The sequence below is a fragment of the Mytilus trossulus genome, chromosome 11, assembly GCF_036588685.1.
Source record: "Mytilus trossulus isolate FHL-02 chromosome 11, PNRI_Mtr1.1.1.hap1, whole genome shotgun sequence".
Taxonomy (NCBI): Eukaryota; Metazoa; Mollusca; class Bivalvia; order Mytilida; family Mytilidae; genus Mytilus; species Mytilus trossulus.
Genome location: NC_086383.1, coordinates 63178486 through 63191879, shown reverse-complemented (window position 1 = coordinate 63191879; position 13394 = coordinate 63178486). Strand labels below are relative to the sequence as shown.

Here is a 13394-nt window from a genome sequence, read left to right as displayed (position 1 = left end):
AATAGATTCAGGAGAACAAAACAAACAAAATGAGACCCCACTTTATATGATTCTTACAGATATTTGTTTATTAAAACTGTCTAATTAACAACAGGAATTAGTGTAGATTCAGTATAATCATTCACTTTAATAAAATAATTTTTTTCAACAAACATGAAAAAAAGTTATATTTTCTGATTCAGAACAATAATACGAGTAAAATGAGACCAAACTTTATATAATTATTACAAATATTTGTTCATTAAACCTGTCTAATTAACAACATGATTTAGTGTAGATTAACAGTAATGTGATCAGACTAAGTAGATAACATACATCTGTGGTGTCGATCTTACATCCTGTATCAATGAGGAGTCGACAGACCTCCAGATGTCCTCCATTGGCAGCCAATATTAATGCTGTCCATCCTAAATTCTGGAATAATACAACTGACATCAAAACTTGTCTGATAAACTGGACAATGTTGTGTAATAAATATAAACTAAATATATATCACATGAATCAGTGGTCAAAACTGAATAAAATGACCAGTCACACTTGTATTTATATTGTATATAAACAAATAAATAAACCTGTTTTGTTGTGAAATGTCCAAACTTCCATTAAACCTGATATCTTAAAAAAATATTTTTTTCAAGAAATGTGTGAAATAATTATATCAATGGATTCAGTAGAACAAAACAAGTAAAATGAGACCCCACTTTATATGATTCTTACACATATTTGTTCGTTAAACCTGTCTAATTAACAACATGATTTAGTGTAGATTAATAGTAATGTGATCAGACTAAGTAGATAACATACATTTGTGATGTTGATCTTACATCCTGTATCAATGAGGAGTCTACAGATCTCCAGGTGTCCTCCCATGGCAGCCCACATTAATGCTGTCTCTCCATCCCACTGGAATAATACAACTGACATCAAAACTTGTCTGATAAACTGGACAATGTTGTGTAATAAATATAAACAAAATATATATCACATGAATCAGTGGTCAAAACTGAATACAATGACCAGTCACACTTGTATTTATATTGTACATAAACAGTAAATAAACATGTTTTGTTGTGAGATGTCAAAACTTCCATTAAACCTGATATCTTAAAAAAATATTTTTTTCAAGAAATGTGTAAAATAATTATATCAATGGATTCAGTAGAACAAAACAAACAAAATGAGACCCCACTTTATATGATTCTTACACATATTTGTTAATTAAAACTGTCTGATTAACAACAGGAATTAGTGTAGATTCAGTATAATCATTCATTCTAATAGAATTTTTTTTTTTAATAAACTTGTAAAAAAGTTATATTTTCTGATTCAGAACAATAATATGAGTTAAATGATACCCCACTTGATATAATTATTACAAATATTTGTTCTTTAAAACTTGTCTAATTAACACCATGATTTAGTGTAGATTAATAGTAATGTGATCAGACTAATTAGATAACATACTGTTGTGATGTCGATCTTACATCCTGTACCAATGAGGAGTCTACAGATCTCCAGGTCTCCTCCACTGGCAGCATACATTAATGCTGTCACTCCATCCTCCTGGAATAATACAACTGACATCAAAACTTGTCTGATAAACTGGACAATGTTGTGTAATAAATATAAACAAAATATATATCACTTGAATCAGTGGTCAAAACTGAATACAATTACCAGTCGCACTTGTATTTATATTGTATATAAACAATAAATAAACATGTTTTGTTGTGAGATGTCAAAACTTCCATTAAACCTGATATCTTAAAAAAAATTTTTTTTCAAGAAATGTGTAAAATAATTATATCAATGGATTCAGTAGAACAAAACAAGTAAAATGAGACCCCACTTTATATGATTCTTACGCATATTTGTTCATTAAAACTGTCTGATTAACAACAGGAATTAGTGTAGATTCAGTATAATCATTCATTCTAATAGAATTTTTTTTTTTAATAAACTTGTAAAAAAGTTATATTTTCTGATTCAGAACAATAATATGAGTTAAATGAGACCCCACTTGATATAATTATTACAAATATTTGTTCTTTAAAACTTGTCTAATTAACACCATGATTTAGTGTAGATTAATAGTAATGTGATCAGACTAAGTAGATAACATACTGATGTGATGTCGATCTTACATCCTGTACCAATGAGGAGTCTACAGATCTCCAGGTGTCCATACATGGCAGCCAACATTAATGCTGTCACTCCAATACCCTGGAATAATACAACTGACATCAAAACTTGTCTGATAAACTGGACAATGTTTAGTAATAAATATAAACAAAATATATATCACATGAATCAGTGGTCAAAACTGAATACAATTACCAGTCACACTTGTATCTATATTGTATATAAACCATTGTTTTGTTGTGAAATGTCAAAACTTCCATTAAACCTGATATCTTAAAAAAAAATAAAAAAATAAAGAAATGTGTGAAATAATTATATCAATGGATTCAGTAGAACAAAACAAGTAAAATGAGACCCCACTTTATATAATTCTTACAATTAAAATATTTGTTTATTAAAACTGTCTGATTAACAACAGGAATTAGTGTAGATACAGTATAATCATTCATTCTTATAAAATATTTTTTTTTAATAAACTTGTAAAAAAATTATATTTTCTGATTCAGAACAATAAAATGAGTAAAATGAGACCCCACTTTATATAATTATTACAAATATTTATTCATTAAACCTGTCTAATTAACAACATGATTTTGTGTAAATTCAAAATAATTATTTATTAAAATAAAATAATTTTTTAAAATGAAAAAAGTTATATTTTCTGATTTATGACAATAATATGATTAAAAAGGAATTAAGAGAACCCCTTCATGCATATTTTCCCATTTAAGCTATCTGATTAAAAACCGAATTTTGATTAAATGTTGAATCAGTATAATGATATCAGCATCAGTTTCAATACAGACCTATGGTAGTTGAACTTTGCAGGTTTTTTGTTAGAGTTTTACTTTTATTACCAATGCTGAATGGTCAAGATAGGTGGACTGTGCATAGAAAATATGGTTTAACATGTTGTGCCTGTACATAGACCATGTGTTGTTAGTTGTTGAATTTGTTTGTTTATTTCCTCAGAGTAGTCAGGTGTTTGTGGTTGGTGTGGTTTGTCTATTTACTCGAAGTAGTCGGGTATTTGTGGTTCATGTGGTTTGTCTATTTATTTGAAGTAGTCAGGTGTTTGTGGTTGGTGTGGTTTGTCTATTTACTCAAAGAAGTCAGGTATTTGTGGTTGGTGTGGTTTGTCTATTTACTCGAAGTAGTCAGGTATTTGTGGTTCATGTGGTTTGTCTATTTATTTGAAGTAGTCAGGTGTTTGTGGTTGGTGTGGTTTGTCTATTTACTCAAAGTAGTCAGGTATTTGTGGTTGGTGTGGTTTGTCTATTTACTCAAAGTAGTCAGGTATTTGTGGTTGGTGTGGTTTGTCTATTTACTCAAAGTAGTCAGGTATTTGTGGTTGGTGTGGTTTGTCTATTTACTCAAAGTAGTCAGGTATTTGTGGTTGGTGTGGTTTGTCTATTTACTCGGAGTAGTCAGGTATTTGTGGTTGGTGTGGTTTGTCTATTTACTCGAAGTAGTCAGGTATTTGTGGTTGGTGTGGTTTGTCTATTTACTCAGAGTAGTCAGGAATTTGTGGTTGGTGTGGTTTGTCTATTTACTCAGAGTAGTCAGGTATTTGTGGTTGGTGTAGTTTGTCTATTTACTCGAAGTAGTCAGGTATTTGTGGTTGGTGTGGTATGTCTATTTACTCGGAGAAGCCAGGTATTTGTGGTTGGTGTGGTTTGTCTATTTACTCGAAGTAGTCAGGTATTTGTGGTTGGTGTGGTTTGTCTATTTACTCGGAGTAGTCAGGTGTTTGTGGTTGGTGTGGTTTGTCTATTTACTGGAAGTAGTCAGGTATTTGTGGTTGGTGTGGTTTGTCTATTTACTGGAAGTAGTCAGGTATTTGTGGTTGGTGTGGTTTGTTTGTCAGTCAGGGGTACTACTTGTACAAGTGTATTTCATTTACTTGAAGAAGTGAAAAAAAATATACACATATAAGTAAATAAATAATGTTTGAATAATCTCCCTTTAATTTTCTGAAAAATTTACTTGTACAAGTAAATTTTTCTTACAATCCCACAAAAATCCTTAAGTTTTGAGATGCAAAATCATGCCTTTAATGATTTTTCCCAGGTTTGCTCAAATTTTTTCATTAAAGTTCAATGTTTCATCTCTTTAAATCATCAAAGAAACTGATTGAGCAAAGATCTTGTATATTTGCGCAAGGCAATCAAAAATTGCTCCTTTGGGGCTTGTAAATGAGCAGTGTTAAGAAGATAACAGACAAATGAGACTTTCATTGTCCATGAAATTACACTTGAATGATTAGTAAAGACATCTGCAAAGGGTACACAATTTAAAATTCTATTAGAGCAAAGAAATCTTCAGAATTCAATAAAAGAAGAAACAATGATTTTTTTACCTATACAAGTAAAAAAAATCTGAATGCGGAAGGGACATAACTCAGCCAATATTTTTTTTTACCTATACAAGTAAATAAAATTCACTTGTATAAGTATCCTACAAATTTACTTATATGTGCATATTTTTTTTTACTTCTTCAAGTAAATAAAATACACTTGTACAAGTAGTACCCCTGACTGTTTGTTTACTCCGAGTAGTCAGGTGTTTGTGGTTGGTGTGGTTTGTCTATTTACTCGGAGCAGTCAGGTATTTGTGGTTGGTGTGGTTTGTCTATTTACTCGGAGGAGTCAGGTATTTGTAGTTGGTGTGGTTTGTCTATTTACTTGGAGTAGTCAGGTATTTGTAGTTGGTGTGGTTTGTCTATTTACTCGGAGTAGTCAGGTATTTGTGGTTGGTGTGGTTTGTCTATTTACTCGGAGTAGTCAAGTATTTGTGGTTGGTGTGGTTTGTCTATTTACTCGGAGCAGTCAGGTATTTGTGGTTGGTATGGTTTGTTGTAATATCCTATATTTAGACATTACTTATACCCACTTATATATAAATAAATTATAAAAATAATAACAATTTCAAGAAAGTCAAACTTATTTTGAGTGTTGTTTTTATTAATGTTGGAAAGTAGTAACTAGTTTACACCGTTGTACTTTGATTACATATATGTTTCACATTTAGTGTTGTGCTTTGATTACATGTATACTTCACATTCAGTGATGTGCTTTGACAACAGGTATGTTTTACATTTAGTGTTGTGCTTTGATTACAGGTATGTTTCACATTAAGTGTTGTGCTTTGATTAAAAGTTTGTTTCACATTCAGTGTTGTTTAGATTACATGTATGCTTCACATTCAGTGTTGTTTAGATTACTGGTATGCTTCCCATTCAGTATTGTGCTTTGATTTCAGGTATGCTTCACATTCAGTGATGTGCTTTGATTGCAGGAATGTGTCACATCCAGTGATGTGCTTTGATTACATGTATGTTTCACACATTCAGTGTTGTGCTTTGATTACATGTATGCTTCACATTCAGTGATGTGCTCTGATTACAAGTTTACTTTTCTACATTGGTTAGAGGTATAGGGGGAGGGTTGAGATCTCACAAACATGTTTAACCCCGCCGCATTTTTGCGCCTGTCCCAAGTCAGGAGCCTCTGGCCTTTGTTAGTCTTGTATTATTTTAATTTTAGTTTCTTGTGTACAATTTGGAAATTAGTATGGCGTTCATTATCACTGGACTGGTATATATTTGTTTAGGGGCCAGCTGAAGGACGCCTCCGGGTGCGGGAATTTTTTCGCTACATTGAAGACCTGTTGGTGACCTTCTGCTGTTGTTTTTTATTTGGTCGGGTTGTTGTCTTTTTGACACATTCCCCATTTCCATTCTCAATTAAATTCACCTTCAGTGATGTGCTTTGATTACAGGAATCCTTCACATTCAGTGATATGCTTTGATTACAGGTTTGTTTCAAATTCAGTGATGTGCTTTGATTACAGGTTTGTGTCACATTCAGTATTGTTTAGGTTACATGTATGTTTCCAATTCAGTGTTGTTTAGATTACAGGAATCCTTCACATTCAGTGATATGCTTTGATTACAGGTTTGTTTCACATTCAGTGATGTGCTTTGATTACAGGTTTGTGTCACATTCAGTATTGTTTAGGTTACATGTATGTTTCCAATTCAGTGTTGTTTAGATTACAGGTATGCTTCCCATTCAGTGTTGTGCTTTGATTACAGGTTTGTGTCACATTCATGTTGTGCTTTGATTACAGGTTTGTGTCACATTCAGTGATGTGCTTTGATTACAGGTTTGTGTCACATTCAGAGATGTGCTTTGATTACAGGTTTGTGTCACATTCATGTTGTGCTTTGATTACAGGTTTGTGTCACATTCAGTGATGTGCTTTGATTACAGGAATGTGTCACATTCAGTGAAGTGCTTTGATTACAGGAATGTGTCACATTCAGTGTTGTTTAGATTACAGGAATGTGTCACATTCAGTGATGTGCTTTGATTACAGGAATGTGTCACATTCAGTGATGTGCTTTGATTACAGGAATGTGTCACATTCAGTGATGTGCTTTGATTACAGGTTTGTGTCACATTCAGTGTTGTTTAGGTTACATGTATGTTTCCAATTCAGTGTTGTTTAGATTACAGGTATGCTTCCCATTCAGTGTTGTGCTTTGATTACAGGTTTGTGTCACATTCATGTTGTGCTTTGATTACAGGTTTGTGTCACATTCAGTGATGTGCTTTGATTACAGGAATGTGTCACATTCAGTGAAGTGCTTTGATTACAGGAATGTGTCACATTCAGTGTTGTTTAGATTACAGGAATGTGTCACATTCAGTGATGTGCTTTGATTACAGGAATGTGTCACATTCAGTGATGTGCTTTGATTACAGGAATGTTTCACATTCAGAGATGTGCTTTGATTACAGGAATGTGTCACATTCAGTGTTGTGCTTTGATTACAGGTTTGTGTCACATTCAGTGTTGTGCTTTGATTACAGGTTTGTGTCACATTCAGCGATGTGCTTTGATTACAGGAATGTGTCACATTCAGTGATGTGCTTTGATTACAGGAATGTTTCACATTCAGAGATGTGCTTTGATTACAGGAATGTGTCACATTCAGTGATGTGCTTTGATTACAGGAATGTGTCACATTCAGTGTTGTGCTTTGATTACAGGTTTGTGTCACATTCAGCGATGTGCTTTGATTACAGGAATGTGTCACATTCAGTGTTGTTTAGATTACAGGAATGTGTCACATTCAGTGATGTGCTTTGATTACAGGAATGTGTCACATTCAGTGATGTGCTTTGATTACAGGAATGTTTCACATTCAGAGATGTGCTTTGATTACAGGAATGTGTCACATTCAGTGATGTGCTTTGATTACAGGAATGTGTCACATTCAGTGTTGTGCTTTGATTACAGGTTTGTGTCACATTCAGCGATGTGCTTTGATTACAGGAATGTGTCACATTCAGTGTTGTTTAGATTACAGGAATGTGTCACATTCAGTGATGTGCTTTGATTACAGCAATGTGTCACATTCAGTGATGTGCTTTGATTACAGGAATGTTTCACATTCAGAGATGTGCTTTGATAACATGTATGTAACGCATTCAGGGTTGTGCTTTGATTACATGTATGACATAGTCATGTGCTTTGATTACAGGAATGTTTGACATTCAGTGTTGTTCTTTTGATTACAGGAATGTTTCACATTCAGTGTTGTTCTTTTGATTACAGGAATGTTTCACATTCAGTGTTGTTCTCTTGATTACAGGAATGTTTCACATTCAGTGTTGTTCTTTGATTACAGGAATGTTTCATATTCAGTGTTGTGTAATCATTGTTATTTTTGAAATATCTTATAGTTGGGTGTTTTATTTTGTTTATGCATGTTCTTACTGTCATGTTTTGAAGTGACTTTTATTCTGCTTATGTTCTTACTGTCATGTTTTAAAGTGAATTATAGTTGTGTGTTTTATTTGGTTAATGTTCTATCTATCAAGTTCGGAAGTGACTAACAGTTGTTTTGTTGTTTAACTTCTTGCTCTTGTGTTATGAAGTGACTTATAGTTGTGTGTTTTTTCTGTTAAAATTCTTACTGTCATGTTTTGAAGTGACTTAAAGTTGTGTTTAAGTTATTTAAAGTACGTGTTTTATACTGTTTATGTTCAACTGACAGGTTTTGAAGTAACGTGTAATTGTATTTTATTCTATAAGGGTTTTATACTGTTTATGTTCAACTGACAGGTTTTGAAGTAACATGCAATTGTATTTTATTCTATTACAATTTGCTGCATTTTGAAGTAACATGTAATTGTATTGTATTCTATTACAATTTGCTGTATTTTGAAGTAACATGTAATTGTATTTTATTCTATTACAATTTGCTGTATTTTGAAGTAACATGTAATTGTATTGTATTCTATTACAATTTGCTGTATTTTGAAGTAACATGTAATTGTATTTTATTCTATTACAATTTGCTGTATTTTGAAGTAACATGTAATTGTATTGTATTCTATTACAATTTGCTGTATTTTGAAGTAACATGTAATTGTATTTTATTCTATTACAATTTGCTGTATTTTGAAGTAACATGTAATTGTATTTTATTCTATTACAATTTGCTGTATTTTAAAGTAACATGTAATTGTATTGTATTCTATTACAATTTGCTGTATTTTGAAGTAACATGTAATTGTATTCTATTCTATTACAATTTGCTGTATTTTGAAGTAACATGTAGTTATGTGACTTAAATTGCTTAAGTAAGATCTACTATGTTCTGCAATTATCTAGATAGAAGTATGTTTTTTTACTGTACATAATTAATTTGCTCTAGTACTAATTTGGATGTTACTACTGTACCTAATGAGACTATTTTACTTACATCTTGATAATCAATGTCTGCTTTATTCTCAAGGCATTTTTTCACATCGTTTACATTTCCAGTCCCAGCAGCTGTATAAAGTTTCTGTAAGTAAAACATAGATTTTACATGTTATTGATTGTAATAAAAAATAAATGAAAGGGCTGTTAAATAAAGCAATAATTATTTATTCTCCTGCATGGCAAATAACTATATAAATAGTGGGTATCCTCACCTCAAATAAGTCATACTATCAAGCTTTTTTTATTGGAGCAGAGCAAATGAGATCAGAGGTTTCATATTGTGCCGAGCAGTTGACAGTTTACAATATAAATATCATCAAAATGATGACAATCTGAAAATCGATTTAAAAGGTAGTATTTGTGTATTTTGCATTATAGAAACAAGTGTTTCTTTGTTTCACCAGCAAACCGGAAAATGACTTGATAAGTCGGGTCAAACTTATCAAAGTCGGTTCATTCATTATGCATTGTAATATTATTGGTGACATGTAGTTGTATTTGTCATTCATTAACACCTTTAGATGTCCCCTTGATACTTTCTCATCATTTTCTTACTAATTTTATATCAGATAGTAGAAATACCACCATGCTTACTTAATGATAAAATTATATATAATAATGTAGACTGAATAAAAAGAAATGTTGATAGTAAAATAAAGAGACAGTAACCTAACAAGAAAGCTAGATAAAGTGATGCCTCCACACTCCACTCGGAAGTAACTGTATTATATCAAAGTCAATGTAGGACTTCCCTTGAGATATTATGGTGTCTGGGAGACACAAATTATCACATACATGTATTTTTGGTAAGAAAATGGAAATAAAAGATCACATGACAATTGGACTTAAAAAGTAAATCTTACCTCATTCCAATTTTCCATTATAACCTAAAAATAGAAAATAAAAACTATGTGTAGTTGTCATTGAGTTATAATTGTTAATGTCAGTTGAAAATACATGATCCTTATGGACTTGTGAATTACTGACTTAATATTTTCAGATATGAATCTAATCCAAATACATGGAATCTAAAAGACTATGTCAACTTTTCTGGAATATTTTGTGTCGCTCACCTGCTGAAATAATCGCTTATTTGCTAACTACGATTTTTATATGCGCATACTGGTTACTCTTTGTGTTGCTGATAATTTTTGCAATTTACATATTTAACCTAATTCCTATAGGTTCTTAGTTAACAGCCAAAACTGCAAATATGAGTGCATCCCCTGAAATTTCTCGCCTACTTTACTGACCATTTATGTTGATATTCTTAAATATGAAGTTTTACTACAAGTATCACATAAACCTAATATGATCAAATCAAAATTAGGTCAAGGTTAGATAAACAAAGCCAGAAATACATGAACACCTTACAATCATTTCATACACCAAATATAGTTGATCTTTTGCTAGTAGTATACAAGAAACAGACCAAATCATTTAAATTCTATATTGACCAAAGAACCATGAAAATTAGGTAAAGGTCAGATGATCCCTGTCAGACAGACATGTACACCTTACAATGCTTCCATACACAAAATAAAGTTGATCTTTTGGTAGTAGTTTACAAGAAACAGACCACATCATTAAAACTTTATATTGACCAATGAACCATGAAAATTAGGTAAAGGTCAGATGATCCTGAAAAAATCAATATTTCAGATGGCACAAAACTGGAAAATCTGAGTTGAAAGATCTTGCCATGCTGATAGTATTATAGTTTGCACTTTTAACCTATAGCTAGCTCCTTTTTTTTTTTTTAAATAACAGGCAAAAACGGAAAAAAGTATCTTTCAGGGGCAATAACTCAAAAACAGGTTGACATATTTTTTCAACATAATAAAATCTTGTCAACTGATCATTTTTGTAATTTACACTTTTAACCTAGCTCCTACATATTCAGCAAAACACTTCAAACAATGATTTTTCAGGGGCAATAACTCTATAAAACAAGATGACAGATTTTTCTCCAATTTTTAAGTTACTGTTAGATACATTTTGTTGTGATGTACCTTTTTGAAATTTATACTTTTAACCTAGCTCCTATAGTTTTTTATGATAGCAGCCACCAACTGCGCAAAATTCGGAAAAAAAGATATTTCAGAGGCAAAAACAAAGTGGTTAGTTTTTACAAATTTTCAGGAGGAATACTTGTCATGCTGATAATTTTTAGTTTACAGTTTTAATCTAGCTCCTATAATTTGGAAATAACGGCAAGGAAATGCCAAAAAAGGGCAATAACTATAAAAGAGAGGCGAACGATACCAAAGGGACAGCCAAACTCATAAAGGTGGATTGACAATTATGATCAGGTTGTCTTATTTGTAGATCTAATGTTGGTAAACATCTTTAACATGTAAAGTTTGTTGGTATCTATATCATGATCATAGTGTCTGCAAAAACCAAAAAAAAAATTGCTAAATAATCTTTCAAGAAAAATACCTCCTATATATATTTTCGGTCAAGTTAACATTGATGGAGATCTTACTTTGTGGAACATTCTTGCCACTAAAGGTTTCTATCTACATGTATCTATCATAGTTTCTTCATCTTTCAACATGTCTAAGGGCAATTACTCCTATAAGGGATCAGTTTACAATTTTGTTCAGTTGACTTATTTAAACTTGCTGACCATTTTTGTAGTTGAAATTTCCTTTTATCTTTACAAATTTTCAAGATAAACAAAAACAAAAAACAGAAAATTTAATAACAATCATTATTTCACATGTTTCAGGGGCAATAACTCAAAATAGGATTGTCCATTTGGTTTGAAATTTTCGTTGCAGATAAATCTTTTACATACTTTTCATTTTTATTTAGGTCACTTTTTGGTCCGGAAAGATCTCTGAAAAAGTTTACACTGGAAGAAGGACAGACGACCAAAGCAAAGGGATGGCCAAAGCTCACATGGCCTTATAGGCCAGCTGAGCTAAAAACTAAACTCAAAAACTTGTATATCGGATTACTTACCTAAATGTTGTATTCTACGAACAGGGTGTGATTTTTTCCATCAAACGCAAGAACATCAATTGCACTTCCGCAGACCTAAAAATCTGAAAAGTTTTATTTACCAGCATTAAGACAATATTAAATCTATTAATTTCAAGCCTCTCTAAACTGTCAACAAATAAGCAAGGACATGATGACAATCACATTAAACAATTGATCTGTTTACAATCTGAGTATGTGCCTGTCGAGGAACCTGTAGTGTAGTGGTTGTTGTTGGTACATGTAGGTGTATCCCCCCCCCCTTTTTCATTGTTGTAATAGGCTGTTGATTTTCTCTTTTGAATTGTTTCACATTTTATCATATCAGTACTTTTTATAGACTTTTATATTATAATATGGTATGGGTTTTGAGCAATTTTGAAGGCTGCTGGGAGACCTTATTATAATTAGGTCTTTCCACTTTTCTGTGGAAAGACCTATTGTTTTTCTTCTGATTATTTTTTTTTTTTTTTTTCTTCCGCCTAATTTTGTTCTTGCGATAAACATTTGTTTCGCAATATGTCGCTTAGATATTTGGTATATGATATCGAACAGTTTATGCGCTTTTGAAATTTACCCTGCGTAAACGAATACTTTTCTTTGTAGGAGTTATCTCCCCAAACACTGTTTTCCTTGTTAGCGCAACTCCTTTGCAACCGTAAAATATTATGACAAATTTATTTTACAAAATTGCTCGTTATATCCTTCGCATGATTTGTCCTATTTCACCGAAGCGATATGAACGCTCCATATGAGAGTTAATTCCCCTTATGCATTTGTAATAAGTGATATGCATTTCTATCTTGTAAACCATAAGTGCTAGAGACCTAGGATCTTTTGATTAGAGGTCCTTGGTCCAAAAAATTGAAAATTAGGTAAAGGTCAAATTCTAAATTTTTATTCTGGCTTATTTTCACTCTTTTTCATTAAGATTTCGACAAATTATTTTTACTAAATTGTTAGTTGCGAAATGTCGTAACTTAAAAATTTTGATTGGAAGGGTGCGTAGACAATAAATGGGAGTTTTTGCCCCTTTTATATTTAGAATTATGTGTAAACGGATATTACTCATGAACCATACATAATACAGACATAGGGTCTTTTGATATGGAATCCTTGGTTTATGACCTTAAAATCGAGGTCAAGGTCATAGCTTAATTGGACGTTCTAGATTTTGACCTTTGCTTGAAATTCATATTTATACATCATTAAGCCATAGGAACTGACATTTTCAACTGAATTTTAATATTTTCATATCAAAATAGATACTTTTTGGTGGAAAGACCATCAATTGTTCTTTGAACAATTAGTTTTTAATTGTTTATATATTTGTTCTTAAGACTGGGGATAACTGTTTCATCATCATTCATACGATAACTCTTTTACTAAAGGACATTTGTGAGCACGCTCACATACCCCACGCCCCCACACTGTCACTGGGCAAACAAAATCTCATCCAGTTTCTAATTTTAAAGACTAATAAC

The 13394-nt window shown here is 31.9% G+C and overlaps 1 protein-coding gene and 1 long non-coding RNA gene across 2 annotated transcripts in view; both read right to left on the bottom strand.

Annotated features, from left to right (window-relative positions):
• LOC134690229 (uncharacterized) overlaps positions 1–2244 on the bottom strand; it is a 60204-nt gene extending 57960 nt beyond the window's left edge. Inside the window, exons 1-4 of the mRNA XM_063550205.1 lie at positions 2125–2244; positions 1465–1563; positions 805–903; positions 316–414 (exon numbers count right to left, since the gene is read on the bottom strand). Of these exons, the coding sequence (XP_063406275.1) occupies positions 316–414; positions 805–903; positions 1465–1563; positions 2125–2244 (417 nt within the window). The remainder of the gene's footprint in view (positions 1–315; positions 415–804; positions 904–1464; positions 1564–2124) is intronic.
• A 6670-nt stretch (positions 2245–8914) lies between these two features.
• Positions 8915–12629, bottom strand: LOC134690540 (uncharacterized). The gene is made up of 3 exons (XR_010101963.1): positions 11893–12629; positions 9786–9809; positions 8915–9004 (listed from the first exon to the last, which is right to left on the bottom strand). It is a non-coding gene; the product is annotated as an uncharacterized LOC134690540 (long non-coding RNA).
• Positions 12630–13394: the final 765 nt, after the last annotated feature.